We start from the raw sequence: 27,669 nt of genomic DNA, 5'->3' as shown, positions 1-27,669 counted from the left end.
CTGGGAATTGGCTCTTTCGAAAGATACATGTGGTAAATAAAAAAGTGAGATATTCTTTTGTGTTATCATGAGTCGTTTTCCTTTTTAAACGTTTTATCTTTACTTTTCTATATGTTGGAACACCGATCTTCAATTTCCATATCAAATAACATTGTACCCTCTTTAACTTATTATTTAATCCAATAAATTTGCCACCTTTTTACTGTTTTTATTACTCAATATTTTTGTAATAATAAGATATTTGCAGACTACCATATCTATTGGGAAAACTGCGTATAAGTGTCAAATCTAATATAATATGCCAAGCTAGTTTGTCATAAAAAATCCCATAGGTAATTTATGAAACGTTCTTACAAAACTGACTTAAATTGTAGTGACTTAGCTCAGTAATCTAATATCAAATGTTTAAGACTGTGCCAAAAAAAAAAATTAGGATAAATTAATATTTTGCCTTTGATTTTCTAGTTCTTGAATATGGAGTTATTGATATTTCTTTTTGTTAAGAATTTGAAGGCCCGGGAATGGAACATAATCATAAATAAGTACTCTAATAATTTAATGCCATGGGGCAGGGCATGTGAAACACGATGAAGTGGTATTTGATTTTTTTAATAACCACTATAATTCAGAAATATATTCTATATATACTGCATTATAGATGCTTGGTTGTTTCAACTTTCAAGACTCGTGGAGTCATGGCCTCAGCATGTGCTAGCACTTTCTTTCAATTCCTTTCTATAATCCTTTTACTAGTTACACTCCCTTCTATTCTATCAACATCCTTGGCTAGTGGATTCTCAATCAAGGAAGCAACTGTGCAAGATCTCCAACTTGCTTTCCAAAGAAAGCAGTTAACATCAAGACAACTAGTTGAGTTCTACCTCAACCAAATCAAAATACAAAACCCAGTTCTTAAAGGAGTCTTGGAGGTGAATCCAGATGCATTAGCACAAGCAGATAGAGCTGACCAAGAGAGAAGGACCAAAGCAGCAGGTTCTCTTTCAAGGTTGCATGGAATACCTATTTTGGTTAAGGATAACATTGCAACTAAGGATAAACTAAACACTACTGCAGGCTCTTTTGCCCTGCTTGGCTCAGTGGTGCCAAGAGATGCAGGTGTGGTTACCAAGTTAAGGAAAGCCGGTGCTATCATATTAGGGAAGGCCACTTTGAGTGAGTGGTCACATTACAGGTCTAATGGAGCTCCAAGTGGTTGGAGTGCCAGAAGTGGACAAGGAAAGGTATATAATTTACTACTTTTTGTTACTTAGTTTGACCATGATCTGGCTTTTCAATTCAAATCCACCCCTCTTTCAATTTTGTTTTATGGCATTACTTATCATGTATTTGTCTAGCTGTTCAGAATCTGATATACTTATGAAGTCATATTGCTAAAATTGAGTGAGGGATAAATCAAATTTGAAATAAAGCTTTTCATCTTAAGTGATAGAGTTATAGGCTGGACTTTTTGATAGCTTATGAGGCCCTAATAAAAAAAAAAGTCACTAATATAATACCCAATGGGTGTGGTTCAGTTTGTTAACCACCACTGAGCTTGTTGGGGAACTTCGCAGTTGGATCTCCACCAAACATATTCATGGTGACGAGTTTTAAGCTAAGACCTAAAACACCTAAGCAGAGATTAGTCTAGTTATCAGTCCAAAGTCGAAAGGACTTTGTCACGACCCAAACACTAATCGTGACCGGCGCACGAACTAGAACATTCTAGCCCGGCAAGCCTATTAATTCAACTTGACAAACTATAAAATAAAAACAATTCCAATTCAGTTTTCACTTCAATAAAAATATTTACTGAAATTTCGACAGAGTTTCCCCCGTAACTTCAACATTTCCAAGATAAGAATCCTGTTTTAAAAACCTGTTTCATCATCCAGTATCTCAAATAACACATTTTTCTCATACTTGTACAACTCAGAATAACACATCCTAGACTTCCAAATAGCTGCAGATACATCAATGGACACTGAAATATAAATATAGAAAGAGAAACCAACCAAGAGGGCCTACCAAAAGTGACACTGATAGATCTTTAACCCTGCTAGAAGCTTTCTACGCAATTGACTTTGAATCTGTAAAAATATAAGAAAAAGGGGTAAGTCATAAAGACTTAGTGAGGAGACAACAATCATCACCAACTAGAAGGGAAACACATGGGCACGAGTAATTAAGTTTCTCAAAATCTAATGTTCATTTACAAACTAGTAACCGTATAAAATTCTATTAATCCAAAATCAAATAAGAATATTTCTGAGTCCAATGTCGTAAAGGGGTGAAAATAAGATTACAAACCTTTAGAAAATATATCGCCAAAAATCATAACAAAAGCCTTTAAAAATATATTGTCGAAAATCTTGATAAAAGTCTTTTAAAAAAAATATAGAAAATTCCGTTTAGTAAAAATAATCAAAATGGGTGAATCGAGAACTAGCTCCATCTCGTTGATAGCCCTCTCCTCCTAATGGGGGCCTTTCCATAGGGGCGGCTCCATCTAACGGATAGCTCTTTTCTCTCGACTCAAAACAAAGTGTAAAACATCTTCAATTAGGTAGTTTACCTCTCATTGATAGCCCTCTCCTCCTAATGGTGGCCATTCCATAGGGGCGGCTCCATCTAACGGGGTAACTTTACCTAATTGAAATCACATACTAGGTGCACCTAGGTCGTCGCAATGATAATCATTTTTCTCAAAACATATAGCTTTAAAAACCATCATTTGTAAAATATCAAATTTGTCCAAGAACACAATCAAATCCCAATTTGAAATCTTTTGCTTATAAATCATAGATAAAATCTAAATAGAGACCACATTAATATCATCGACTTTAAATATGTATCAAGACGAGAAAAATATTCGAAGGATGTGTTCCCCATTTTATAAAACACTTTAACATAGAAAATTTATCAAATATCAATAATATTAATCATGAAAATATATGATAATGATCGTTATCAACTCACAGTTATGACGAATGGACTAAGTGTGCTCTCCAATCACCCCGGAAGAAGCATGTGAAGCGTCCGACATCGTATCTTGGCATTTTTCCGAGTTCTCCATGCTGCTCGAGTCCCAATTAAGCTCATACTTTTCTCCAAAACAGCTTAACTGTAATTTATGGCTTTTGCGTGTTCCGAATTCATTACAAACTTCAATCCACACAACCAAACACTTATGAACAACTTTTAGATCATTTATTCAGCAACTTAAACTTCAAAATCACTTATTTTGCACTTTCCATGCCAAAACCCGTATAGCTTTTTCTGCAGATTTTCAGCACTTAAGTCCAACTTCTAATGTGTTTTCTGAATTCATTTCTATTCCGAATCATACGAATCTTATATCCGAATTGAAGGGAATTAAGCGTACAATCTAAATATCCAATAATCACTTCATTATGATTTACACAGTAAAAGATATGACTCGAAAACAGAAGCTGTCCAAACAGCAATTGCAACAGCTTCTAATCTTACCCGAAAACAGCTTATGGCTTTTTGGCTTCTTGATTTTTATTCCAAACAGCACCACAACAAATTTCTGGTGGTCCTAACAGCCCAAAATACATAATCATTCCAACTCAAAAGCTACAACTTAAGCTCATCCCTTGCAGCCACTAAATTAGCTTAAATACAACATAAGCACTTTTGGTCTTTTCAAAACAGCTTACCCTTCATAGTTTACTCACGTAGCAACTTAAATATTTCTTCCCTAATATAATCAACATAAAGTAATACCTGCAACAACTTGTTTCCCAATTAAAGCTTCTGCCAAAACCTTGCTCCTATTAACCGATACTTGTGTGTACCAAAACAGAATTATTATTTCATTTTGTACTAAACCACTTGAATATCATTCTTCATGCACCCTAAGGTTCCATAATTTCCGATTGCATGGTATAATTGATGAAGAACTGAAATGAATAAGGGTGGAGGGAAGAGAAGCACGACATAGAAGATAGAGGGAAAAGAGAGACTAAAGCTTGTTTTATCATCTATTTGCTATGGAATCTAAAGTTAACAGCCTGCATGTGGCTTAGAAGGAAGAAATTGAAGGATTAGTGTGGTTAAGAGTGGAGAGGGATAGAGGGTCGGTTGGGGTTTGAGAGAAGGGGGGAGATATTTTTAAGTTTTTGTGAGGGAAGTGTGTGGAAGATTGTAGAAAAAATTGGTATTGACCAATTATATGGGTTGAACTAGGAAAAGACTCTTTTGCCCCTTTTACTTACTCTTAAGGATATTACAACTAAAGCTAGTGGAAAAACTATGTGTAGCCAATGGGGTGCCAAAGGTCCTAGTTACATGCCTTCCAACCCAAAAATGTGAGCGAATATTTTTGGAGGCCTAAAGTAATAATTCATTATGCCTTCTCATAGGAATTTAAGTATAAATGATTCTAGAAAATGAGTTCATACTTGTGAATTGTTTTGTGCAGAATCCATACACATTGGATGATCCTTGTGGTTCAAGTAGTGGACCAGCAATATCAGTAGCAGCAAATATGGTTACTGTGTCACTTGGTACTGAAACCGATGGCTCTATTTTATGCCCTTCATGTATGAACTCAGTAGTAGGCATCAAACCAACTGTAGGTCTCACTAGTAGAGCAGGTGTAGTTCCAATTAGCCCAAGGCAAGACACAGTTGGGTAAGCCTATATATATGTGGCAAATTGGCAATACCTATGTTTTCTTTATGTCAACATGCTCTTGCATTTTCAAACTTAATTTTCCTCTCCAAAGACATTTTGTTATTAAATGTTTAAACATTGATTGTGTGGTTTTGTATAGGCCAATTTGCAGGACTGTATCAGATGCTGCTTATGTTCTTGAAACCATAGCAGGCATCGACACTTTTGATAAGGCAACAATTGAAGGATCAAAGTATATCCCAAAAGGTGGCTATGCTCAATTTCTAAAGAAAGATGGATTGAGAGGAAAGAGATTGGGAGTGGTAAGATTATACTACGAGTTTGGAAATGACACCTTATTGGATAAAACTTTTAAGCTACACCTAAACACGTTAAGGTAAGTCTAAAAGTATTATTTTTCAAGTACTAATATTTCTAATGAAGCTTTAATAAGTCGCACATGTGTGTGTGTACTTTCTTCAAAATCAGGCGAAAAGGTGCAGTTTTGATCGACAATTTGAAGATTGATAACATTGTTGAAATTTTCACTGATCAAAGTGAACTAATTGCATTGAATTTTGAATTCAAATTATCCTTGAATAAGTACCTGAAAGAATTAGTTGCTTCACCAGTGAAAAGCTTGGCAGATGTGATAACCTTCAACAAGAACCACCCAAAATTGGTGAGTATATTGCATATAAGAACTATGTTATTTTGTACGACCAGTTTGCTTCACGACTGTAAGAATCAACTGATAACATTTGATTGTTACTATTTGTGCCATGCCTGTTTGTTACATAAAGTCCAGCTATGAACATTGATCACGATAGCATCTTAATTGTTGTATAAACATCGTAGGAGAAACTTGAGTATGGCCAAGATCTCATGCTGCAGGCTGAAAAGACAAACGGAATTGGGAAAGCAGAGAAACAAGCATTATTAAATATGACAAGATCGTCACATAATGGGTTTGAGAAACTGATGAAAAGAAATAAACTTGATGCTGTGGTAATACCTTTGGCATCCTTTAGTAACATACTTGCCATTGGAGGTTATCCTGGAGTGATTGTTCCAGCAGGATATGAAAAGGATCAGCCATTTGGAATATGCTTTGGAGGTTTGAAAGGGTCAGAGCCAAAGTTGATTGAAATTGCTTATTCATTTGAGCAAGCAACTTTGATCAGAAAGCCACCTCCCCTTCGGAAGTTAGAAGTTTGATCGAACGCCCCCTCCAATTCCCATGAATATGACTGCTTCTTCTAGTCCGCTAGAAAATTGAGTTTAAGAGCTTAAATTACATGTTTTGTAAGTCTAAATTATAACATTCTTGATTATCGCCAACATTGTTGATTGGTCTGAAAATCCACAGGACAATTAGGATTCTACATGTATGATGAGAAGTTCACCAAATAAGATGGCTTTAACACATAAGGTAACAGATCTTGACAGATTTGTTATATCTAAAAATTTGATGTAGTAAAACAGCTAGTACTACATTATTCAGCATTATCAAATCATCGATTTCATGTTGAGCGGATTCACATTATCTTAAGCTCACTGGTCTACCAACAATTGGCTTAAATTTTTTAGAAAACATGATCTTTTCTGTACAATATTTCATTATTAAAAATAGGGTTGCATATGCACATTATCTTAAGCATGTCAAAATATCATGAAAGAAATTGAATCTAAAAAGGGATTTCTGTAAAGGCAAAGCTACTGTAAGATAATATTAACGAAAAGCTATGTATCTCCATCACTGTCTTGAATTGAGAATCAATAATCCAATATGAATTATCAAAGCATTGATCTTAGTCACGTAGAAACCATCATTCATTCAACAAAGTAGACATTTACAAGCTTTTACAATTAGAAACAAACGCATCACTTTACTTTAAAAGCTAAACTTTGCATCACTTTACTTTGAAACAAAATTTCTTAAGTGCAATTTTATGTCAGATGGATAAAAGAGGGAGAGGGAATAAACGTGTATGACTACCCGTTTTTGTTGCTGTAATTCATTGTATCTATACTTGAATGTACAATATCTTTTTTAAATAATTCCCTAGTCGAGATACCCATGCTACAGCACGGGTAGCACGGCTTCGCCGCGCTGTATGGCCGCGGCTCCGCCGCATGTCGCGTCTCGGTTGCGTTTGGCATAGTATTTTTTTTGTCCTTAGTGAAAATATGTAAAGTATTTAAAGCATAAAAATGTATATATTGATCGGTAGTAATGTAAAATTATAAAATAATTAAATTTTAATATTGACGATATGAAAAAGCTAATAAATAAAAATAATCATAGTTTTTATTTACTAATATTGTTTTGGTGTGAAAAATACTAATAAGCATCTCGTGAAAAATCATAATTAATGTATTATATAATATTGTTATCGTAAAATATATTTCATAAATAAACATATGCTAACATATTCCCGTAAAAAAAATACAGTGAGATATATTTTTTTAATATATAGTCCATACAGTCATATACATTTTATTAATATATAGTTTCCATTAGATTTCAGAAATAAGAATATACTAATATATTCCCGTAAAACAAACATATACTCACATATATATTTTTATTAATATATAGTTCATACACCCACATATATTTTTTGAATATATTAATAAAACTTAAGCAGTCGCGATGTTTAAATAGAGATATTAAAAAAATACTAATTAAATCTGATCACTTGTTGTAGTTACTAAAATGGGTCCCGTGTTACAATTGTATACTCCAATGATTTTTTTAGTGATACATTTTTAAAAAAAAACAACGGAAAAAATTGAAGTATGATTAATCATAGTATATTATAATATTGTTCTTGTTTTAATATTGACGATATTAAAAAAGCTAATAAATGAAAATACATTTCATAAATAAATATATACTAACAAATTCCCGTAAAAAAAACATATAGTGAGATATATTTTTGTTAATATATGGTTCATATACTCATTTGTATTTTATCAATATATAGTTTCCATTAAATTTCAGAAATAAGAATATATTACTACATTCCCATAAAACAAACATATATATATTTTTATTAATATATAGTCTGTACACCCACATATATTTTATTAATATATTAATAAAACTTAGGCAATCGCGGTGTCTAGTTAGAGATATTAAAAAAAATACTAATTAAAACTGATCACTTGTTGTAGTTACTAAAATGGGTCTCATGTTATAATTGTACACTGCAATGGGTTTTTTAGTGTTACATTTAAAAAAAGAAAAAATTAAAGTATGATTAATCATATTATATTATAATATTGTTCTTGTTTTAGTATTGACGATATGAAAAAAGCTAATAAATAAAAATAATCATAGATTTTATTTACTAACATGTTTGAGTGTGAAAAATATTAATATGTGTCCCGTGAAAAAATATAATTAACGTATTATATAATAGTGTTATCATAAAATACAAAATGATATTCTGCTATAACAACACTTGTCAGTTTCCTCTAATAAAAAAAAACTTGTTAGTAAAACCAAATTGAAAATTAGTAGAGAAAATGGAGTTGAAAATGAAGAGAGAAAATGAAAAATGAAGAAAGTTGGTAAGAAAAAGATAAGAGAGGAGAGTGAGATTGAGAGAGAAAAGTTTATTATTAAAAAAATAAAGGTGAGAAAAAAGTTTATTATTAAATAAATAAAGATGAGAGAGAAAAGTTTATTATTATAAATAAAAAAAGATGAGAGAGAAAAGTTTATTATTAAATAAAGAAATGTGAGAAAGTGGGTTAGTAAAGTGGGTTTTTGATAAGTGTTTAAAAGTGATATATTTCATATAGGAGTTTAGGCATTTTAGTGACTTGTTTTGCAAGATTCTCTATGGAAAACTCCAAATATTGTGTTAATATGTCATTTATGCTTTTGAGCCTTATTCTACCCTTTTTGTGCAGGAAAATACAAGCAAGGAGCAAGAAAAGTCAAAATTCAAGGAAGCCACGCCATTAGCGTGTCCTACGCTATTAGCGTGAGGAAGAAAAGCCCAAGGTCAGAAGGGTACGCCAATGGCGCACCTGGAGCGTGAATCTGGAGCACTTGTGAAGAACACACTATTAGCGTAAGCTACGCTATTAGCGTAATCACTCCAGAAAGGTACGCTAATAGCGTACCTGGGGCGTAGCAGGCCATGAAGAAACACGCCATTAGCGTGAGAGACGCTATTAGCGTAAAGAGTCCAGAAAGCTACACCATTAGCGTGGCTGGAGCGTAGAAGCAGGGCAAGGCCAACGTGGCAGCAGCCCATTGGCCAGATTATAGGCCGACCTACCACGCTATTAGCGTAAATGGCGCTATTAGCGTAGGTACAAAAACACAGGCCCATATAAATAGCATTCTTACCTCTCTTTTAGGTCATTCACTATTCCATTGATATTTTTATACATTCTAAGAGAGAGGTCAGAGCTATTTCCAAGAGAGAAACACAAAGCAAGTGATTAAGGAGTAGATTCAACCCTAGATTCATTGAGACATCAAGGATCTTGGCATGGAATCTTCATCTTTCCTTCATTCCTTGCATTAGTTTACATGTCTATGTGTAACTATCACCTTCTTTGTAGTGTTGAGGTAACAATCAAGCTATTATGTAATCTTTTGATCTTTTAATATATAAGGTTCTAGCTTAATGATTCAATATTGTTGTTATTCTTGCTTTTAATGCTTTCAAAGAGATTCAAGATGATTTGGACACGAACTCTTGAATCTAGAACTAGAATAACAATCTATCTTATGTTATATCACTCTTGACAAGTTTGTAAACCTTTGATAATTACTTTTAATCAAGATTTTAATGCTTTTGGATACTTAATCAGGCTGGACACGGTCGATTAAGTTATCCGATCGACTTTGTTATCGTTTAAGGGATTTGGACACGAATGTTTAAACGCTAACTTAGAAATAACGATGTCACTTTGGCCACGAAGGATGTTGTAGAAATGATTGTAATAATATTGGTTATAAAGCTAGAGCCTGTTAATCGATCGAGAGATTGCTGCTGTTATGCTTGCTCGTTATCTTATACCGCAAGCGAAATAGTTCGATCTCTTCTCGTGTTTACTTTATTGTCATCTATGGATATAGTGTTACAAACGAACATTTTATAAATGATACCTTAATGTGAAAGATTGTGAAAACGCTTATGATATAACGCAACTCCCTGTGGAAAACGATCCTATATATACTCACGTGTACATAGTTATATGACATGTAGAAAAACTACATCAGTTTTGATAGTGGAAAAAGTTTTGACAAAAATAACCCTGAAGGAAAAGTTTGAGGTATGGGTAGTTAAGTAATTTTGGTAGTATTTGACAAAAATAACCCTGAAGGAAAAGTTTGAGGTATGGGTAGTTAAGTAATTTTGGTAGTATTGTGTTTTTATGTAATGAGAGTAGATTTGGTTGTATTTTGTTATATCTATGTTGTCTAAACCTTTTTTTTAAGAAGCTAAATTAGCCCACCTAAGTTAGCATAGAGAATCGAATCTAATACGAGGAGCACACTCTCAGATCCCAAGCCAATACCACTAAGCCAACCCAAATAGGTTTATGTTGTCTAAACTTATTTAAATTTGAATATGAAAAAATATACTATATGATATAAAGAAAAAATTTGTAACAGAAAAAAATGTTAAACTAAAGTAAAGAATTAGTTTTAAAATTTCTCATAATTTTTTTTTATCAAGGGGAAAATTTTAAAAAATAAATAAATAAGCAAATCGCTGTCTAAATATCTCAGAGGCATCCGCAAGCAGAGAGATATTTAGCTGAGGTGGAGGAAACATCCATATCTTCAAGGAATCAACATTTTTAGCACCAAACTTGGCCAACCAGTCAGCACATTCATTGCCTTCTCTCAAAGTATGATTAAAGGAGACCAACCAAGGAAGGGAAGAGAGCTTCCTAATGAGAGAAAGCAAGTTAGCATGAGGATGAAAGTCATTCTGATCAGTATCCGCAATAAGATCCAAAGTTGTCCGAGAGTCAGATTCCATGATGATAAATCGATACCCAAGGTCCCATGCGAGTTGAAGTCTTTCCAAATAGCTGAAAGTTCAGCTAGTAAATTAGATGCTCTACCACAAGAACCAGAAAATCCTTGAATCCAAATTCCCATATCGTTTCTCAAGAGACCTCCAAAACCTGCATTACCGGGATTTCCAAAAGAAGAATCGTCTACATTTATCATCAATGTCACTATCAATGGTAATGCTACGAATACAATCTTGGTAAAACAAAGGAAGCTGAGTGTAGAGTTTGTTGAAGTTCCAAGCCTTATTTTCAAATGAATCACAAAGGCGAAGGTCTGTATCACTAATGTCAACATATGGCACAACATTGCAAAAATTTCTCATAATTATGATTATGATGTATATTGAAATTCAAATAGAATTATGTTATAAAAGGTAAATCTGTCCAAAGAAAAGTCCAACCATACATAGTTAAAGTTTTTTTTTTTTGAAGAAACCATACATAGTTAAAGTTGGTAGTTAAATTTTGAGTTGTCAATGTATAATGATGGTATAGATAGTAAACATATAATAGCATTTCTTATGGTGTGATTGAGTTGTTTTAATACATCATATTCTTAGCCTTTTAAAAAAATTAATTAACTAGTAAGGATAATTTAATAAAAAGAGACACTTGGTTTGGTCTGGTGATGTTGATTTAAGACCTTAAAGTGTGTTTTCCGGTTACATTTCGGTGGGATGATTTGACTTAAAAAATTAAAAGAAAATTTAATATAATTTAATAAAATGTCATGCTTACTTGTATTATTTTTTTGTTTGTATTTTTTATATTTGAAACCTCAGGAGTACATCATTAAGACCAAGAATAAGAACATTTTGGAGTATAGAAACTGGGTGGGTTTCATCATGAGTTGACTAATGGATTCCGCACATGTTTGCCCTTAATTTCTTCCGATTCCTTTCTAAAATCTTTCAACCAGTTACCTTCCCTGCTACGCAATCAACTACCATGGCCACTGAATTCTCAATTGAGGAAGCAACAGTGCAAGATCTTCAACTTGCTTTCCAAAGAAACCAATTAACATCAAGACAACTTGTTGAGTTTTACCTCAACCAAATCAATCTCCAAAACCCAGTTCTCAAAGGAGTCTTGGAGGTGAATCCAGATGCATTAGCACAAGCAGATAGAGCTGACCAAGAGAGAAGGGAAAAAACACCTGGTTCTCTTTCAAGGTTGCATGGAATACCTATTTTGGTTAAGGATAACATTGCAACTAAGGATAAGCTAAACACTACTGCAGGCTCTTTTGCATTGCTTGGCTCACTGGTGCCAAGAGACGCAGGTGTTGTTACCAAGTTAAGGGAAGCTGGTGCTATCATATTGGGGAAGGCCACTTTGAGTGAGTGGTCAAATTACAGGTCTAATGGAGCTCCAAGTGGTTGGAGTGCCAGAGGTGGACAAGGAAAGGTAATTTCCTGCTACTTCTTAGTTAATTGGTGATTGATCTAGCTTTTTCGATTTAAATTGTTTAGTATGGTTCATAGTTACCGATAATTGATTTTATAAAATTGATATTGAAAGTGAGTTGAGCAGAGTGATTTTTACTTAGATAATTTAGATAAGAATTGCTTTGTGTGTGTGTCAATAAATTTGGGAGTTGAGAAGCTATAAATAGCTTTTAGGTAGAAATGATTTTGGGACTGAAATCAATTTCAAAGTCGGAAGCCAGAAATAATAATTTATAGTAAGTGAGAGAGCATTAGGTGGGCGTTTAGCTAGATTGTGAGGCCTTATTAAAAAAAATTAGTCACTAATAATAAAGAGGAGTTTAAACATTTGCTTTGTGTTTTGCAGAATCCATATACGTTGGATGATCCCTGTGGATCAAGTAGTGGATCGGCAATATCAGTAGCTGCAAATTTGGTGACTGTGTCACTTGGTACTGAAACTGATGGCTCCATCTTATGCCCTTCAGGTCTTAACTCAGTGGTGGGCATCAAACCAACAGTTGGTCTCACTAGTAGAGCAGGTGTAATTCCAATTAGCCCAAGGCAAGACACAGTCGGGTAAGCCTTTACAGCGTTTGTCCACATTTCTATTGTGTCTAGTATGTCTATTTTATCACATTTGTAGCATAGCATTCGTTTCAATTTAAAATATAAAAACAGAATCAAATAGTTTTTGTCTACAAATACTATCATTTTATCATTTTGATTTCTCTCAATAGAGAGAAACAAATGTGAAAATAAAAGAAACAAATTGCTAACTGGTCTACTCATTTCCTGTTTACTTTTAATTAATAACTGCTGATAAGAGCAAAATTGGATGTAAAAATGAACCGTGCCAAAATCTTGTGTGTGTGTGTGGAAAATTGGAAATTCTTACAGGCTAATTTATTCTTGCATTTGCAAGCACAACCTTCCCTTTCAAAAGACACTGTTCTAAAATAAATGTGTAACATCAGTTGTGTGGTTTTGTCAGGCCAATTTGCAGGACTGTATCAGATGCTGCTTATGTTCTTGAAACTATAGCAGGCATCGACACTTTCGATGAGGCAACTATTGAAGCATCAAAGTATATTCCAGAAGGTGGCTATGCTCAATTTCTAAACAAAGACGGACTAATAGGAAAGAGAATAGGAGTAGTGAGACGGTACTACAATTTTAGAAATGACACTTGTCCGGATAAAACTTTCAAGCTACACCTGAAAACGTTAAGGTAGCTAAAGTCTAAAACTATTCTTTGATGTCTATACACAATCCGTATGGATTCGTTTGTTATTATCGACCAACAACTTGAAGTTTGATACAATTTGTGTATTAATTAAATCATAAATCTGAATCATATTTCTATTTCACTAAAAGTTGTAGCTTCATAATGCTAATAATAACAATATCGTAGCAATCTCATCATATTTGCAACTATGTTTTGATGCTTTGCAATGGTATTTATAAAAAGAGTAGATATGTTAGCAATATAAACCTATCATCATCCTCGAATGAAATTATTTCAGTCTTTCATAGGTAATCATGGTTTTTTACAAACCATGGCTAATCATGTTAGATAAACTATGACGGCAATACCATACACCACCAAGACTCAATTACAAAAGTGAAAATGATGTGAGCTAGAACTCTTATACTTATAGCTTGTCGCTCCAACTTTCTGCTAGAGAGGACCTGCAGAAAATAAAGATCAAATCAACTAAGCTGATAAAGTATAAATAGCATTTGACGAACAATTTTTAACAGTATTTGCTGTAAATATTCCTGTGTTCATTACTTAATCGGAAGAGTGTGTATGTCCAACACAATTTAAGCTGTCCAAAATTTGGAGGATGGTGACAAATTATATTTCATTACAAGAACCATACTGTAGACCCATTTACTTACATTTACATTAAACTGTGTTAGAATTTAAAGATTGATAACATTGATGAAATTATCAGGCAGAGAGGTGCAGTTTTGGTTGACAATTTGAAGATTGATAACATTGATGAAATTATCAGTGATCCAAGTGAAGAGATTGCTATGAATTTTGAATTCAAATTATCATTGAATGCATACCTCAAAGATTTAGTAGCATCACCAGTGAGAAGCTTGGCAGATGTGATAGCCTTCAATAAGAAAAACCCAAAATTGGTGAGTATAAATGCAATTTTGTATTTGTTTATGGGTAATTGGATATTAATTCATATTAGTCTGGATATCATCATATAATTGTTGTATAAAAATTGTAGGAGGAACTTGATAAGTATGGCCAAGATATCATGTTGCAAGCTGAAAAGACAAATGGAATTGGAAGTATACAGAAAGAAGCATTATTAAACATGGCAAGATGGTCAGAAAATGGGTTTGAGAAACTGATGAAAACAAATAAACTTGATGTTGTGGTAACGCCTTTTTCATCCTTTAGTAGCATACTTGCTATTGGAGGTTATCCTGGGATCATTGTTCCAGCAGGATATGAAAAGGGTCAGCCATTTGGAATTTGCTTTGGAGGTTTGAAAGGGTCAGAGCCAAAGTTGATTGAAATTGCTTATTCATTTGAGCAAGCAACTTTGATTAGAAAGCCACCTCCTTTTCGAAAGTCAGAAGTTTGAAGTAGTAATGCTCTTCGAAAGCCCCCTCCACTTCCCGTGAATATGATTGTTTCTCCGCATCCGCTAGCAAATTGAGTTGAAGAGCTTAGTTTACTTGATCTGTAAGAAAGTGTAAATTGTAACATGAACAATCCTAAATCATCTATAGAAGTGCATGTTGATGTCACCAACTTGGTTGATTGGTCTGAAAACCTGCGGTACAATAAGGATGCTGCTACATGTATGGTGAAGTTGTATTCATGGAAATCTTGAGAGAAATAATGCAATAAATATACCAGAATGCATTAATGTTGAGAAGTTCACCAAATAAGATGGCTTCAACACAAATTATTTACATCGACAGATTTGTTATTTCCAACAATTTGATGTATAAAACAGTTACTATTACATTATTCACCCTTATCAGATCATCAATTTCGGTCTTTCACTGCAAGCTCACTACACTCACTGTTTCCTTAAAATTTTCAGAAAACATGATATTTTCTCTACAATAGTTCAGCAGAAAAAATATGGTTGCAAATGCTGATGCACATTGTCTTAGCATGTCAAACTATCATGAAAGATCTAGAGTTCTAAACATCTACTAACAGAAGAAAAGACCTATTTAATTTTAATGATTCTTTATTTTTTACAAATTTGTTCTGACCTTAAGCTCAATTTCACATCACCACGTTTCCGAGGAATTTTGACTTTGGGTATTGTGTGTAAGTCCTCACAGTTTTATTATTTGTAAAAGACACCTTATTGTATAGAGAAATTTAGGCGTTGTTTACAAACAATCCTTTGCCTTGATTCCCCCAAACAATGTGGGATATTTTTGGCATAACCGTGTAGTAACACCTTTTTGGTCCTTTGTTTGTTTTGGGTAAAAGTGTAAGGAATGATTGAAGAAGGATAAAAAGTAGAAGGATTGAGAATCTTTCCATCGTTTGGAACCACCTTAAAAAGGGGAGGAAGGATAGCCGGGTCCCACAGCAAAAAATGTTTCCGCTCTATTGTGGACTGAAAGTATATGGAAAGCACTATTTTGAGCAAAATTGCATAAAAAGCCCTCACTCTCTTGTTCAATCTAAAAATAATAATTCAGCTAATTATTTTCTTTATTTCTTTTCTCGGATGTTGGTGCGCTTTCCGTTATGCAGATGTATTCTTAACATGTATGAAAACAAACTGTAAATAGGGGTGTAAGTGGTTCGGACAAAACCGATGAAACCAAAAATCTAAACTGAACCAAACCGAAAAAGTATCCGACCTTGTTTGGTTCGGTTCAAAACCGAACCGAACCAACCTAAACTGATCTAGTTTGGTTCGGTTCTCAGTTTTTAATTTTGAGATCCAATGAATTGATGAACCGATCCGATGCTAATCTCCCTCTCCATTTTAGTAATATTATCCCTCCTCACACACACACACTTATGATTAAGCTCAAAATTAAAGTCCAACATAAAATACTCCTTAATTCATTCACTTTCTCCCATCATCATCATCATCCATCTCATCATTCACACTCTATTTCGTTTCTACTAGAAAAGAACACTAGCTTCCAGTCATACCTAACCCATCGTTCCTCATCGTCCATCACTTGCTAGTTTTTTCATGTTAGTTATACAAAGTAGTTTAAAAAACAGAGAATATGGAAAACGAAAGTTCTATGAAGTATTTCAGTATGTTGTATGTATGAAATACAAATTTGTGAGAATATGGATTTTGTTAAATTGTATTTTCAAACAAATCGATCAACCGAACCGATCCAAACCGACTAGTTTGGTTCGGTTTCTTTTTTAAAAAACATGAAAAAACTGAACAAAACAGAACCGATGAAAATTTCATTGGTTCGGACATTTTTTTGACCAAAAACCAAATCGTTACACCCCTAACTATAAATCTTTTTCAATGTGAAATTAAAATATAGTAAATAAAAATTATAATATAAATATTGAAATTCTAACGATAGTTCTTTTTTTTTGTTGTGGCCGAGGTTTGAACACCGGACCTTGCATATATTATGCATTGTCCATACCAACTGAGCTAAGCTCACGTGTACAACGATAGTTCTATCTAAATGAAAAAAGTCGCATGGTTTTTTTTTTTTTAGAGAACGCATGGTTTTACTTTTATATTATCAATAAAAACATAATTTTAAATTACTTTTATGACAATAGGGATATTTTAAATTACTTTTATTACTTTTAAACATAATTTTAAATTAATTTTAGAGAACGCATGGTTTTACTTTTATCACCTTGTTATAGGGATGTTTTAGTCATTTTATTGAAAAATAAATATTTCTTTCCTTTTTTTGAAGAAGCTTTAATTGTATTTCTTAAAACATTAACTACACTTTTGTCAAAAGAAAAAAAAAACATGAACTACACTTTTGTCAAAAGGAAAAAAAAAACTTTTTTTTTGTGGTGGTCGGGATTTGAACTCCGAACCTTTTGCATATTTTATGCATTGTCCTTACCAACTGAGCTAAGCTCATAAGGACCGGAAAAAAAAATTAACTACACTAGTAAAAAATGAACATATTTTTCTTAGAAATTTTAAATCTAAAAATAATACTTAACTAAATATTATCCGCACGCAACTGCATAGACTAATTATTTGAGCTGGTTACGATCACAATGAATGACAAAGTTTCTCTTTGAATCCGGGGTTCAAACTCCGACCACTATAAAAAAAAAGATTTAACATTGCTGCATTCTAAGACTTGATTTATATATTCATGTATATTTTTAGAAAAAGATATTTGATTGCAGACAAAAAAATATTTGTAATATTTTAGTCTAAAAAAAATTAGCCCATCAAAACAATTTTTTTTATAAAGGAATATTTACTCTTGGAGTTTATATAGTTCGTTGGTGTAAAAATGTTTTACACCTGCATAAAATGATGTACTATCATATTATTTATTAGTTAAAATGTCAAAAAAAAATCATAATTAATTGATGGGTTAAATATGTTTTTGGTCCCTATAAATATACCCAATTTTCGTTTTGGTCCCCCTAAAATTTTCCATCCATATTTTTGGTCCCTGCTGTTAAATGGGGCTAACGGTGCTGATGTGGCAGATGACATGGCGATGACAAGCTGTCACTTTTTAATGCCACGTAGGATAATCAACAAATTTAATTAAAAAAATAAAAAAAATAAAAACTGAAATTAATTTATTTTTTATGTTTAATGAAACGTTGCGTTTAGCGCTGTTCATTTTTCTCAAAACCAGATCTCAGTCTCTCCTCTCTCGTTCTTACTGAAGTCAAAGCTGCTGCAACCCTAAAATCAAAAATTGAACCAAATCTCAACAATCAATGCTCAAATAGTAACCGCAATTGAGTCAAAAATCGTAATCGAATATGAAACCATGATTTGTGGTCGCAATCGAAAATATGTTCTCAGTACATGAATAATGGGAGTTTAAGGAGGTGCTTTTGTTGGATAACAAGAATCCACTAGGATACATTCATCCACCCTCAACAAAGTTGAGCATAAAGCCTGCTCCAAGTATGGTTGCTTTCTCCTGTAGCGATCTTCAAGGTTCACTGATTCTTCAAGCCTGCTCCATATTTTTTCCTAACATAGTATTTTCCAAATTCTCCATTAGTTGTAACCCGTGGTTTTATATGAATCCATCATGGTTTCATTTTTTTTTCTCTCTTTCTTTCACTAGATTACTAGATTACCAAGAGAGCTCGAGAAAAGAGTGAGCGAATCGTACGGAATCTCTAGATGGTAATGGTGTCGGAATCTCTAGATGGTAATGGTGTCGGAATCTCTAGATGGTAATGGTGACGAAATCGTACGGATAATACAATTCATATGGTTGTTGTTGGTAATAGTGTCGAAGGTTGTTGTTGATGGTGGTGGTGTCGATGATGGTGTCGACAGTGGTTGCTAGTGGTTGTGACGTCGGAATTGACGAGGGTGGGGATGGTGTTGCTCGATGAAGAAGATGATACAGGAATAAGCTTGAGATAAATTTGGGAAATTTAATATGGATTTGGGGTTAATTTGGGGATAATATAAGTATGTTCTAATAAAACATAAACTAATTTAAGTTTTCATTAATTTTTAAATTTTTTGTTTAAAAAAATTAATTTTTATTTTTTTAATTAAATTTGTTGATTATCCTACGTGGCACTGTTAAATACTGTACAATCATTAAAAATTGACAGCTTGTCATTGCCACGTCAGCACCGTTAACCCCATTTAACAGCAGGGACCAAAAATGTGGATGAAAAATTTTAGGGGGACCAAAATTCGAAGGAATATTTTAGAGGGACCAAAACGAAAATTAAGTATATTTATAAGGACCAAAAACATATTTAACCCTTTATTGATTGATGTTGTAACCCATATATATATATATATATATTGGTTACAATGTTGCAGCACATATTGTCATATTAAATAGATTTTTAAATTTTGTGTGAAAAAATAATGTGAATTTTTTGTTTTCATATGAAACCTAAAGTATCATCATCATCAATATATAGAAGAAGACTGGTGAAAAGGTAGTAGAAAAAAAAGAGATCATCGGAAAAAGGTAAGCCACTTTACTCTATAATTTCTTAGTTATGATTTTGTGTTTTCAAATCGGAGGAGAAAGCTTAATCCAAGAAAAAAGGGTTTAATGCAAAGTAAGAAAATATAAACCCTAGTATTTCAGTTAACGTTCTCTCTCTTCCCAGAATGAGAATCATTGTTAGTTAGAATCTGAATCATCAACAAAACCCTGAATTAGGGTTGATTTAAGGAGTTAGTTCTCATCTCAATTTTTTGTTTCTGTTGTAGCATTTGTAATTCTACGTGTTTTTCTTTTTTTTTATTCCTCTTCCAAGTTTTGAGTTTGTTTAATTTTGTTCCAGCTTTCTGAACTGATTTTGATTCTATTCAATTTCAATGAGTGAAAGAATGCAAGTCATGCAGGATGATGGAAGGTAATATTCAAAGAAACCACAGCTACTCTATATAATTCATTGTTCTCTTTTCTTTTGTATTTGCGTTTTGATTACGTATACATGTAGCCATTTATTATGATTATGATTTCATCGTTTCTTGTAAAGTGTAGTGTTAAAGAGAAGTTCTTTTCAAATGGGGATGTCTACATTGGTAAATTCAAGGGTGAACTTCTCCATGGCATCGGAAAGTACACATGGACAAATGGAACAATATACGAGGGTGACTGGGTTGATGGAAAAGTGACAGGGAAAGGGATTATGAATTGGGGTAATGGTGCCATTTTCGATGGTTGTTGGTCAAATGGACTTTCACATGGATATGGAGTTTATAGATCTGCAAATGGAAACGTCTACACTGGAAATTGGGAAAAAGGTGAAAGGCATGGAAAAGGGATTATGAAATGGGCTAACGGTGATGTTTTCGATGGTTATTGGTCAAATGGACATAAACATGGATATGGAGTTTATAGATTTGCAAATGGGGATGTCTACGGTGGAAATTGGGAAAAAGGAGAAAAGGATGGAAAGGGGATTATGAATTGGGCTAATGGTGCTATTTTCGATGGTTGCTGGTCAAATGGACTTTCGCATGGATATGGAGTTTATAGATCTGCAAATGGAAACGTCTACACTGGAAATTGGGAAAAAGGGGAAAGGGATGGAAAAGGGATTATGAAATGTGCTAACGGTGATGTTTTCGATGGTTATTGGTCAAATGGACAGAAACATGGCTATGGAGTTTATAGATTTGCAAATGGAGATGTCTACACTGGAAATTGGAAAAATAATAAAATGGATGGAAGAGGGATTATGAATTGGTCAAATGGAACAATGTACGAGGGCGATTGGGTTGATGGACAAATGATAGGGAATGGATTGATGATACCAGGCTTTCTATGTACATTTTTGAAGATTATCAGACCCATTATCATCTGAAGCTTAATTTTCAACTTAGCGTCATGTAAGTTATTTGATCTTTAATAGTATTATGGAAAACTGGTATAATATTCATGGTTATTATTAATATTTTCATCATTCTATCAACTGTTCTGTACTTAATTATTTGATAATCATGGCCCTGTATAGAAAACTATTTGACTAATAGATCAGATGGCTTCAAGTCTTTATGAAAATGGCTTCAGACTGTTCGATAAGTTCCATGAGGTTTTAGTTTATTAGTCTATTCATGTATACTTGTTGCTTGATTCCCAAGTCTACTTAACATAAGAAATAATTTATTATGTAAGTTATGTGTTTAGTGTTGTAAATGGAAAATTGGAAATACTGACAGAAATTTTTTAGTATGGATAAAGAATGTAAACAGGTTACAGTACGTGAATTCCACAGAAAATATAGATGACAGGGTTCCTATCTAAAGGGTTTCAGTTTTTCCAATTATCATTATAAGCTTAATCCAAATAGGAGGCTGTTTAGTTTGCATCTCTTTTCACTTTTAACGCATATCAACTTAATCTCAGTAATATGATTATTAGTTTAAACTTTGGTGGACTATTTTAGTGGCCTCATTATTCACCTTTGATAGCTAGCTTTCAAGGGAGGATTCCCCAAGTGCTTAGATACTTATCAGAACGATGTGGTGTGATATACGGTTGAAAACATGTAAACATTTTTTTATATATATAAATATAAAAGCTCTTTATTATAATCTTTAAACATGTACTCATCTTGTATCGTATTATAGTAACTGTGTGTTTATGGCATCAATTCTCATGTTCATGAGTGTTTAAATTTTCTAATGCAGAGATCATGACTACAACAAAGGGTGATCTCATAGATGTACAAATGTACTTAGTATTACTGATGAACATGATGATTAGGGGAGGAGCAGTTGCTATAGGAGTCTAGGAGATGAAGATGCAGAGCATTCAGCTCTTTCATATGTCTTTGTCTGTTCTTTTTTGACATCAAGTTGAACTCTATTATCTAGTTTTAGTTTTTGGATTTCATCTATTATTCACTAGCACTAATTCTCATAACATCTCACTTTGTTATCAAAAATTATCATCTATTCTATTTTTCACTACTCCTAATTCTCAAAACATCTTACCTTGTTGAGTATTAGTTGAGACTAAAACGTTTGTCATTCCTATATTTTGACAAGTCTTCTAACTCTCAGTTTCGTCATAGCTTGATAACTTGAGATTCCTTCTAGCTATCTGGTTGTTTGATTGTTGCTTTTTAATGCTTGTTGTGATTCATCATTGAGTGGTTGGTCTTCTTGTTGCAAATTTACCTTTTGTGCATGAGATCCCTGTATGCAATTTGTGCAGCTTCATTACATGGTTAAATCATTGAACACCTTGATGATTAAAAGCTGATTGGTTCTGTTTTCTTCTCACTTCTCATTCATAAAACATAACAAGAAAAAGAAAGAAACATAGGAAAAATACTGGGTAAATGAGTATATCTCATATATATATATATATATATATATATATATAGGGCATATCAAGTGAGAGCATGTTTTGTTGTGAGAGATGAGAGGATAAAATTGTGACCGTTAGTAGGTGGTGTACCACTGAGGGTGAGGTTTTTGAGGTTGTTTCAGGTTTCGATTCCACGATCCTCGTCAGTAGGTGGTATATGCTCTTGGGTCGATGATGGGTGGGTGTGGGACATGATATGGAGGCATAGATTGTTTGTTTGGGAGAACACTTAAGTGGTTGATTTATTGAATGTGATGGGCGAGTGCCCGTTGTCTGACGGTGTGGATTCTTGGTCTTGGAAGCTTAGTTTGGAGGGAGTGTACTCTGTTCGATCTGCATCTCTGATGAAAATAAATAAACTTGATGCTGTGGTAACACCTTTTTCATTCTTTAGTAGCATACTTGCTATTGGAGGTTATCTTGGAGTGATTGTTCCAGCAGGATATGAAAAAGGTCAGCCATTTGGAATTTGCTTTGGAGGTTTGAAAGGGTCAGAACCAAAGTTGATTGAGATTGCTTATTCATTTGAGCAAGCAACTTTGATCAGAAAGCCATCACCCCTTAGGAAGTTGGAAGTTACAAGTTTGAAGTAGTAATGTTTTAGAGCTTAACAACAAACCAAAAGTTGTGATTTTAACACAATGATGCATTGAGTTTATTTTAACAGAGACGTTAAATTAATATTGATATTCTGAAAATAGTTGAGTGCTCAAAATTTTACCATATCGACTTTCTGATATTGAGTTATAAAATTTTGCTTTCGTAGATATAAGCACTAAATTACAGAAATATTTAATAGAAACAATAAATTAATGTTGATATTTTGAAAATAGTCTTGGGTTTTTAAAATTTTATCATATCAACTTTCACATATCGGCACATAAAAATTTGTTTTCAAAGATATAAGCACATAAAATCCGCAGCAGATGCAGTTCAAATATTTAAAAAAATTCATCCACTGGCTTCTTTCTTCTCTGCTTTTCTTTTTTCCTCAGAGCTAACACAGCAAGTATAGAGAACAATCATTAAGAATAAAAATATTTCAGTGTAGATATTGGGAAGGTTTCATCACTCATGGTCATGGATTCAGCACTTGCATGTTCATTCATCCAATTCCTTATACTAGTTACATTCTCCTCTATGCTACTGCTACCAAAAACCTTGGCCAGTGAATTCTCAATCAAGGAAGCAACTGTGCAAGATCTTCAACTAGCTTTCCAGAGAAACCAATTAACATCAAGACAACTTGTTGAGTTTTACCTCAACCAAATCAAAATACAAAACCCAGTTCTAAAAGGAATCTTGGAGGTGAATCCAGATGCATTAGCACAAGCAGATAAAGCTGACCAAGAGAGAAGGGAAAAAACACCAAGTTCTCTTTCAAGGTTGCATGGAATACCTATTTTGGTTAAGGATAACACTGCAACTAAGGATAGATTGAACACTACTGCTGGCTCTTTTGCACTTCTTGGCTCAGTCGTGCCAAGAGATGCAGGTGTGGTTACCAAGTTAAGGAAAGCTGGTGCTATCATATTAGGGAAGGCCACTTTGAGTGAGTGGTCACATTACAGGTCTAGTAAAGTTCCTGGTGGTTGGAATGCTAGAGGTGGACAAGGAAAGGTAATTTACTACTACTTACTTAATTTGAGTTTGGTCTTGCTTTTAAATTCAAATCTATCACTCTTAAAAATTTCATTACATTGCATATCATGCATGTACTTGACTAGCTCTTCAGAGTTTTTATAGTTTACTACTTATTCTGGACTTCTTGTACATTTGGATTCTACTAAGTAGTTACCAATTTACCTAATTGTAAATCAACAAAGAATATGTAGCTGAATCAGAGCTGGCCTAAGATTGAGTAAAGGCTAAGTGTCCGTTTGGCAAAACTGATTTTTTGAAATCGGTTTTAGTTGAAAGTGAGTTGAACGTTAAGTGATTGATGTTTGAATACATTCACAAAGATTTTTATCAATTTTTGTCTGTATAGTTTGGATCATAATTGCTTTTGTATATGTCAATAAGTTTGAGAATTGGTTCTTTTTTACCGCAAAAGCTAGAAATTTAGCTTTTAGGTATAATTGATTTTGGGACTGAAATCAGTTTCAAAGTCAGAAGCCAAACACACCAATTTATAGTCAAATCACGTTTGAATAACCCAAACTCGATTCTGGGAGGTACAAATTTGGAATCAAACGTAGGCTAAATCAAACTTAGAAATTATCCTGTGTTAAATGAAGAGCCATGGAGACTGACCCCTTTTTCGCTAACTTATGAGGCATTATTAGAAAAATAGGCACTGACTGATGGTAAATAATTTTTTTTTCGAGGCCTAAAGAAATGACTTGATTATCCCCTTCTTCTTATTGGAACTTTAGCATGAATGATTCTTGAAAATGAGGAGTTCAAACATGTGCTTTTTGTTGTGCAGAATCCATACACATTGGATGATCCTTGTGGTTCAAGTAGTGGATCGGCAATATCAGTAGCAGCAAATCTGGTTACTGTGTCACTTGGTACTGAAACCGATGGCTCCATGTTATGCCCTTCAGGCCTTAACTCAGTGGTGGGCCTTAAACCAACAGTTGGTCTCACTAGTAGAGCAGGTGTAGTTCCAATTAGCCCAAGGCAAGACACAGTTGGGTAAGCACGCTCAGGTGCACACACAAACACACACTCCCACTGTTACCATTTTGCAAATTCAATGGACTAAATTGACCGACAGTTACAATTTCACGGACTAAAATGCCTATTTACTCATTTTTTATGTCAAAAGACATTTTGCTATAGTAATTGTGTAACATTAATGGTGTGGTTTTTTACAGGCCAATTTGTAGGACTGTATCAGATGCTGCTTGTGTTCTTGAAACCATAGCAGGCATCGACACTTTTGATAAGGCAACAGTTGAAGCATCAAAGTATATCCCAAAAGGTGGCTATGCTCAATTTCTAAAGAAAGACGGACTAAGAGGAAAGAGATTAGGAGTAGTGAGATACTACTACGAGTTTGGAAATGACACTTTTATGCATGAAACTTTCAACTCACACCTAAAAACGTTAAGGTAATTACTCTAAACTATTATCTGTCAAGTTCTATCACTTTAATAAGCCTCATATACATAGATTAGTATTTAAAACCTGTGCAACACATGGTTAGATAACACTTGTTTATAAGTTATTTTGTATTCATTGTCTATTATTTTCTTTGGCCACAATTATATAGGAGAAATCACAGACAATTATTTTTTCTTTGATGCCTATAGACAATCCTTTGGGAGTTGTTTATTATTATCGGCCAACAACTTGACGTTTGGTATAATCTGTGTATTAAATAAATCACAACTCTGAATTCTCTTTCACAAAAAGTTGTAGCTTACAATGCTAATAATAACATGTCTTGGTGATCTGATCAAAGTTGCAACTTTACTTTGAAGCTATATAATGCTATTCACCAGTAGAGTTGATACGTTAACAATGTAAACCTGTCGTCAATCTTGAATGAACCTGATGACAGTTTTTGGTAATCATATTTTTTTGACAAACCACGGCTGATCATGTTAAATGATGTGATCTAGAGCTCTTAAAATCAAATCAACTAAGCTGATATAGTATAAATATCACATTTGGCGAACAATTTTCAACAGTGCTTGCTTTGAATCTTCATGTGTTGATAACTTAATCGGAAGAGTAGGTATGTCCAACACAATTAAACTGTCCAAAATTTGGGGAATGGTGACAAATCAGATTTTGTTACATTACCTATCGCTCCTGAAAAGAAGTAGTTACAAGAACCATACTTCAGACCTATTTACATTTACAATAAACTATGTTGGAATTTGAAGATTGATGTTAAGGAGCGAAGACCTCCCATTAAGCAGGCGTATAGTAGAAAGTATAAGAAGGGTGTGGAGGATGATACTCATGTGGAACTATAACAGATGCAACTACTAACTAACTTACTGCAGTTTAGTTAGTTAGAAATCAGAGGAGATATAAATACAACTAGTAGAATGTAAGTATGTAACATTGTAGATAATTGTAGTGTAGAGTGACAGTCTCTCGAATACTTGTAATTCAGTTCATTACATTCTTGCAGTAAAGATTCACATTCTGTCATCAAGATTTCCCATTCCCAGTGAACAACCCTATCAATTGATAACATTGTTGAAATTATCAGGCAAAGAGGTGCAGTTTTGGTTGACAATTTGAAGATTGATAACATTGATGAAATTCTCAGTGCTCCAAGTGAATCTATTGCTTTGAATTTTGAATTCAAATTATCATTGAATGAATACCTGAAAGATTTAGTAGCTTCACCGGTGAACAGTTTGGCAGATGTGATAGCCTTCAATGAGAAACACCCAAAATTGGTCGGTATATGTGTGTGATTTTGTCTATTTATTTGTGTACATTAATTGATATTAATTAATATTGATCACTATAGAATCTGAGTTGTTGTATAAAATTGTAGGAGAAAATGGAGTATGGCCAAGATGTATTGGTGCAAGCTGAAAAGACGAACGGTTTTGGGAAAGAAGAAAAAGAAGCATTATTGAATATGTCAAGATGGTCAGAAAATGGGTTTGAGAAACTGATGAAAATAAATAAACTTGATGCTGTAGTGACACCTTTTTGGTCCTTTAGCCACATACTGGCTATTGGAGGTTATCCTGGAGTGAGTGTTCCAGCAGGATATGAAAAGGGTGAGCCATTTGGAATTTGTTTTGGAGGTTTGAAAGGGTCAGAGCCAAAGTTGATTGAAATTGCTTATTCATTTGAGCAAGCAACTTTGATCAGAAAGCCACCTCCCCTTAGGAAGTTGAAAATTACAAATAAGATGGCTTCAACACAAATTATTTGAGCATTAATCTTGAGCATTAATGGCTTCAACACAAATAAGTTGGAAATTGCTTATCCTGGAGTGAATTTGCTTGCTCAAATAGTGGCTTTCTAATAAGAGGTGGCTTTTTGATCATCTCCCATTAATGTTGAGAAGTTCACCAAATAAGATGGCTTCAACACAAATTATTTCCCTTGACAGATTTGTTATTTCTAACAACTTGATGTAGTAAAACAGTTACTAGTACATTATTCACAGTTATCAAATCATTAGTTTTAGTCTTTCACTTAAGCTCACTACTCTGCTCAAAGTTGGCTTAATTTCTTTAGAAAAAATAGGGTTGAAAATGCACATTATCTTAACCTGTCAAACTATCATGAATGATCTAGAGTTCTAGACATCTACTAACAAAAGAAAAGATCCATTTCATTTGAATGATATTTTCTTTTTACATGTGTTCAGACCTTAAGTCCAACTCCATGTCACCACGTTTCCGAGGTGATTTTTCATGTTAACTTTGTGTACTATCCCTCACAACTTTGCTATTTGTAAAAGACACATTGTTGTGCAGAGAAATATGGGCGTTGTTTACAAGCAACCCTTAGCCTCAATTCCCAAACAATGCATGATTTTTTGGCGAAACCAAACAAAATTCAAACGGAAAAGGGATTTTCATATCAG

At 33.6% G+C, this 27,669-nt stretch overlaps 3 protein-coding genes and 1 long non-coding RNA gene across 7 annotated transcripts; 3 read left to right on the top strand and 1 right to left on the bottom strand.

Annotated features, from left to right (window-relative positions):
* Window positions 1-673: 673 nt before the first annotated feature.
* LOC146933184 (putative amidase At4g34880) lies at window positions 674-6,155 on the top strand. The gene is made up of 5 exons (XM_085704925.1): window positions 674-1,241; window positions 4,448-4,659; window positions 4,802-5,038; window positions 5,131-5,323; window positions 5,500-6,155. The coding sequence occupies exons 1-5, from the start codon at window positions 696-698 to the stop codon at window positions 5,857-5,859; spliced, it is 1,548 nt and encodes a 515-aa protein (XP_085561051.1). The 5' UTR covers window positions 674-695; the 3' UTR covers window positions 5,860-6,155.
* LOC146933185 (uncharacterized) lies at window positions 1,789-4,170 on the bottom strand. Its single transcript, XR_015007388.1, has 2 exons — window positions 2,980-4,170; window positions 1,789-2,090 (listed from the first exon to the last, which is right to left on the bottom strand). It is a non-coding gene; the product is annotated as an uncharacterized LOC146933185 (long non-coding RNA).
* Window positions 6,156-11,489: 5,334 nt separating the features above from the next.
* LOC146933183 (putative amidase At4g34880) lies at window positions 11,490-15,168 on the top strand. The gene is made up of 5 exons (XM_085704924.1): window positions 11,490-12,105; window positions 12,493-12,704; window positions 13,120-13,356; window positions 14,087-14,279; window positions 14,378-15,168. Exons 1-5 carry the CDS (start codon window positions 11,569-11,571, stop codon window positions 14,738-14,740), a joined length of 1,542 nt encoding a protein of 513 aa, XP_085561050.1. The 5' UTR covers window positions 11,490-11,568; the 3' UTR covers window positions 14,741-15,168.
* Window positions 15,169-18,410: 3,242 nt separating this feature from the next.
* LOC146933182 (putative amidase At4g34880) lies at window positions 18,411-27,279 on the top strand. 4 transcript variants are annotated; one of them, XM_085704919.1, is made up of 8 exons: window positions 18,411-19,286; window positions 19,609-19,680; window positions 19,812-20,662; window positions 23,195-23,768; window positions 24,580-24,791; window positions 24,974-25,210; window positions 26,326-26,518; window positions 26,620-27,279. In XM_085704919.1, exons 3-8 carry the CDS (start codon window positions 20,598-20,600, stop codon window positions 27,007-27,009), a joined length of 1,671 nt encoding a protein of 556 aa, XP_085561045.1. In that variant the 5' UTR covers window positions 18,411-19,286; window positions 19,609-19,680; window positions 19,812-20,597; the 3' UTR covers window positions 27,010-27,279. The 4 variants fall into 4 exon arrangements, with proteins under 4 accessions (XP_085561045.1, XP_085561047.1, XP_085561046.1 ...); XM_085704921.1 differs by having other exon boundaries at window positions 19,205-19,286; window positions 19,807-20,662; XM_085704920.1 differs by lacking the exon at window positions 18,411-19,286 and adding an exon at window positions 19,334-19,498.
* The last annotated feature ends 390 nt before the right edge of the window (window positions 27,280-27,669 follow it).

This window comes from Medicago sativa, chromosome 4 (genome assembly GCF_051527215.1).
Source record: "Medicago sativa cultivar Bolivia chromosome 4, Bolivia_mono, whole genome shotgun sequence".
In the NCBI taxonomy this organism is placed as follows: Eukaryota; Viridiplantae; Streptophyta; class Magnoliopsida; order Fabales; family Fabaceae; genus Medicago; species Medicago sativa.
The sequence above is the reverse complement of the archived record's forward strand: the minus strand, read 5'-3'. Positions and strand labels throughout refer to the sequence as shown.

Bases quoted from the DNA above. Each gene is read 5' to 3' on its own strand.
- LOC146933184 (XM_085704925.1), top strand. From the start codon at position 696: ATGGCCTCAGCATGTGCTAGCACTTTCTTTCAATTCCTTTCTATAATC. The intron at 4,660-4,801 runs GTAAGCCTATAT...GGTTTTGTATAG, and splicing joins CCAAGGCAAGACACAGTTGG to GCCAATTTGCAGGACTGTAT. The intron at 5,324-5,499 runs GTGAGTATATTG...TAAACATCGTAG, and splicing joins ACAAGAACCACCCAAAATTG to GAGAAACTTGAGTATGGCCA.
- LOC146933183 (XM_085704924.1), top strand. From the start codon at position 11,569: ATGTTTGCCCTTAATTTCTTCCGATTCCTTTCTAAAATCTTTCAACCA. The intron at 12,106-12,492 runs GTAATTTCCTGC...TGTGTTTTGCAG, and splicing joins CCAGAGGTGGACAAGGAAAG to AATCCATATACGTTGGATGA. The intron at 13,357-14,086 runs GTAGCTAAAGTC...TGAAATTATCAG, and splicing joins CTACACCTGAAAACGTTAAG to GCAGAGAGGTGCAGTTTTGG.
- LOC146933182 (XM_085704919.1), top strand. From the start codon at position 20,598: ATGTACATTTTTGAAGATTATCAGACCCATTATCATCTGAAGCTTAAT. The intron at 23,769-24,579 runs GTAATTTACTAC...TTTGTTGTGCAG, and splicing joins CTAGAGGTGGACAAGGAAAG to AATCCATACACATTGGATGA. The intron at 26,519-26,619 runs GTCGGTATATGT...ATAAAATTGTAG, and splicing joins ATGAGAAACACCCAAAATTG to GAGAAAATGGAGTATGGCCA.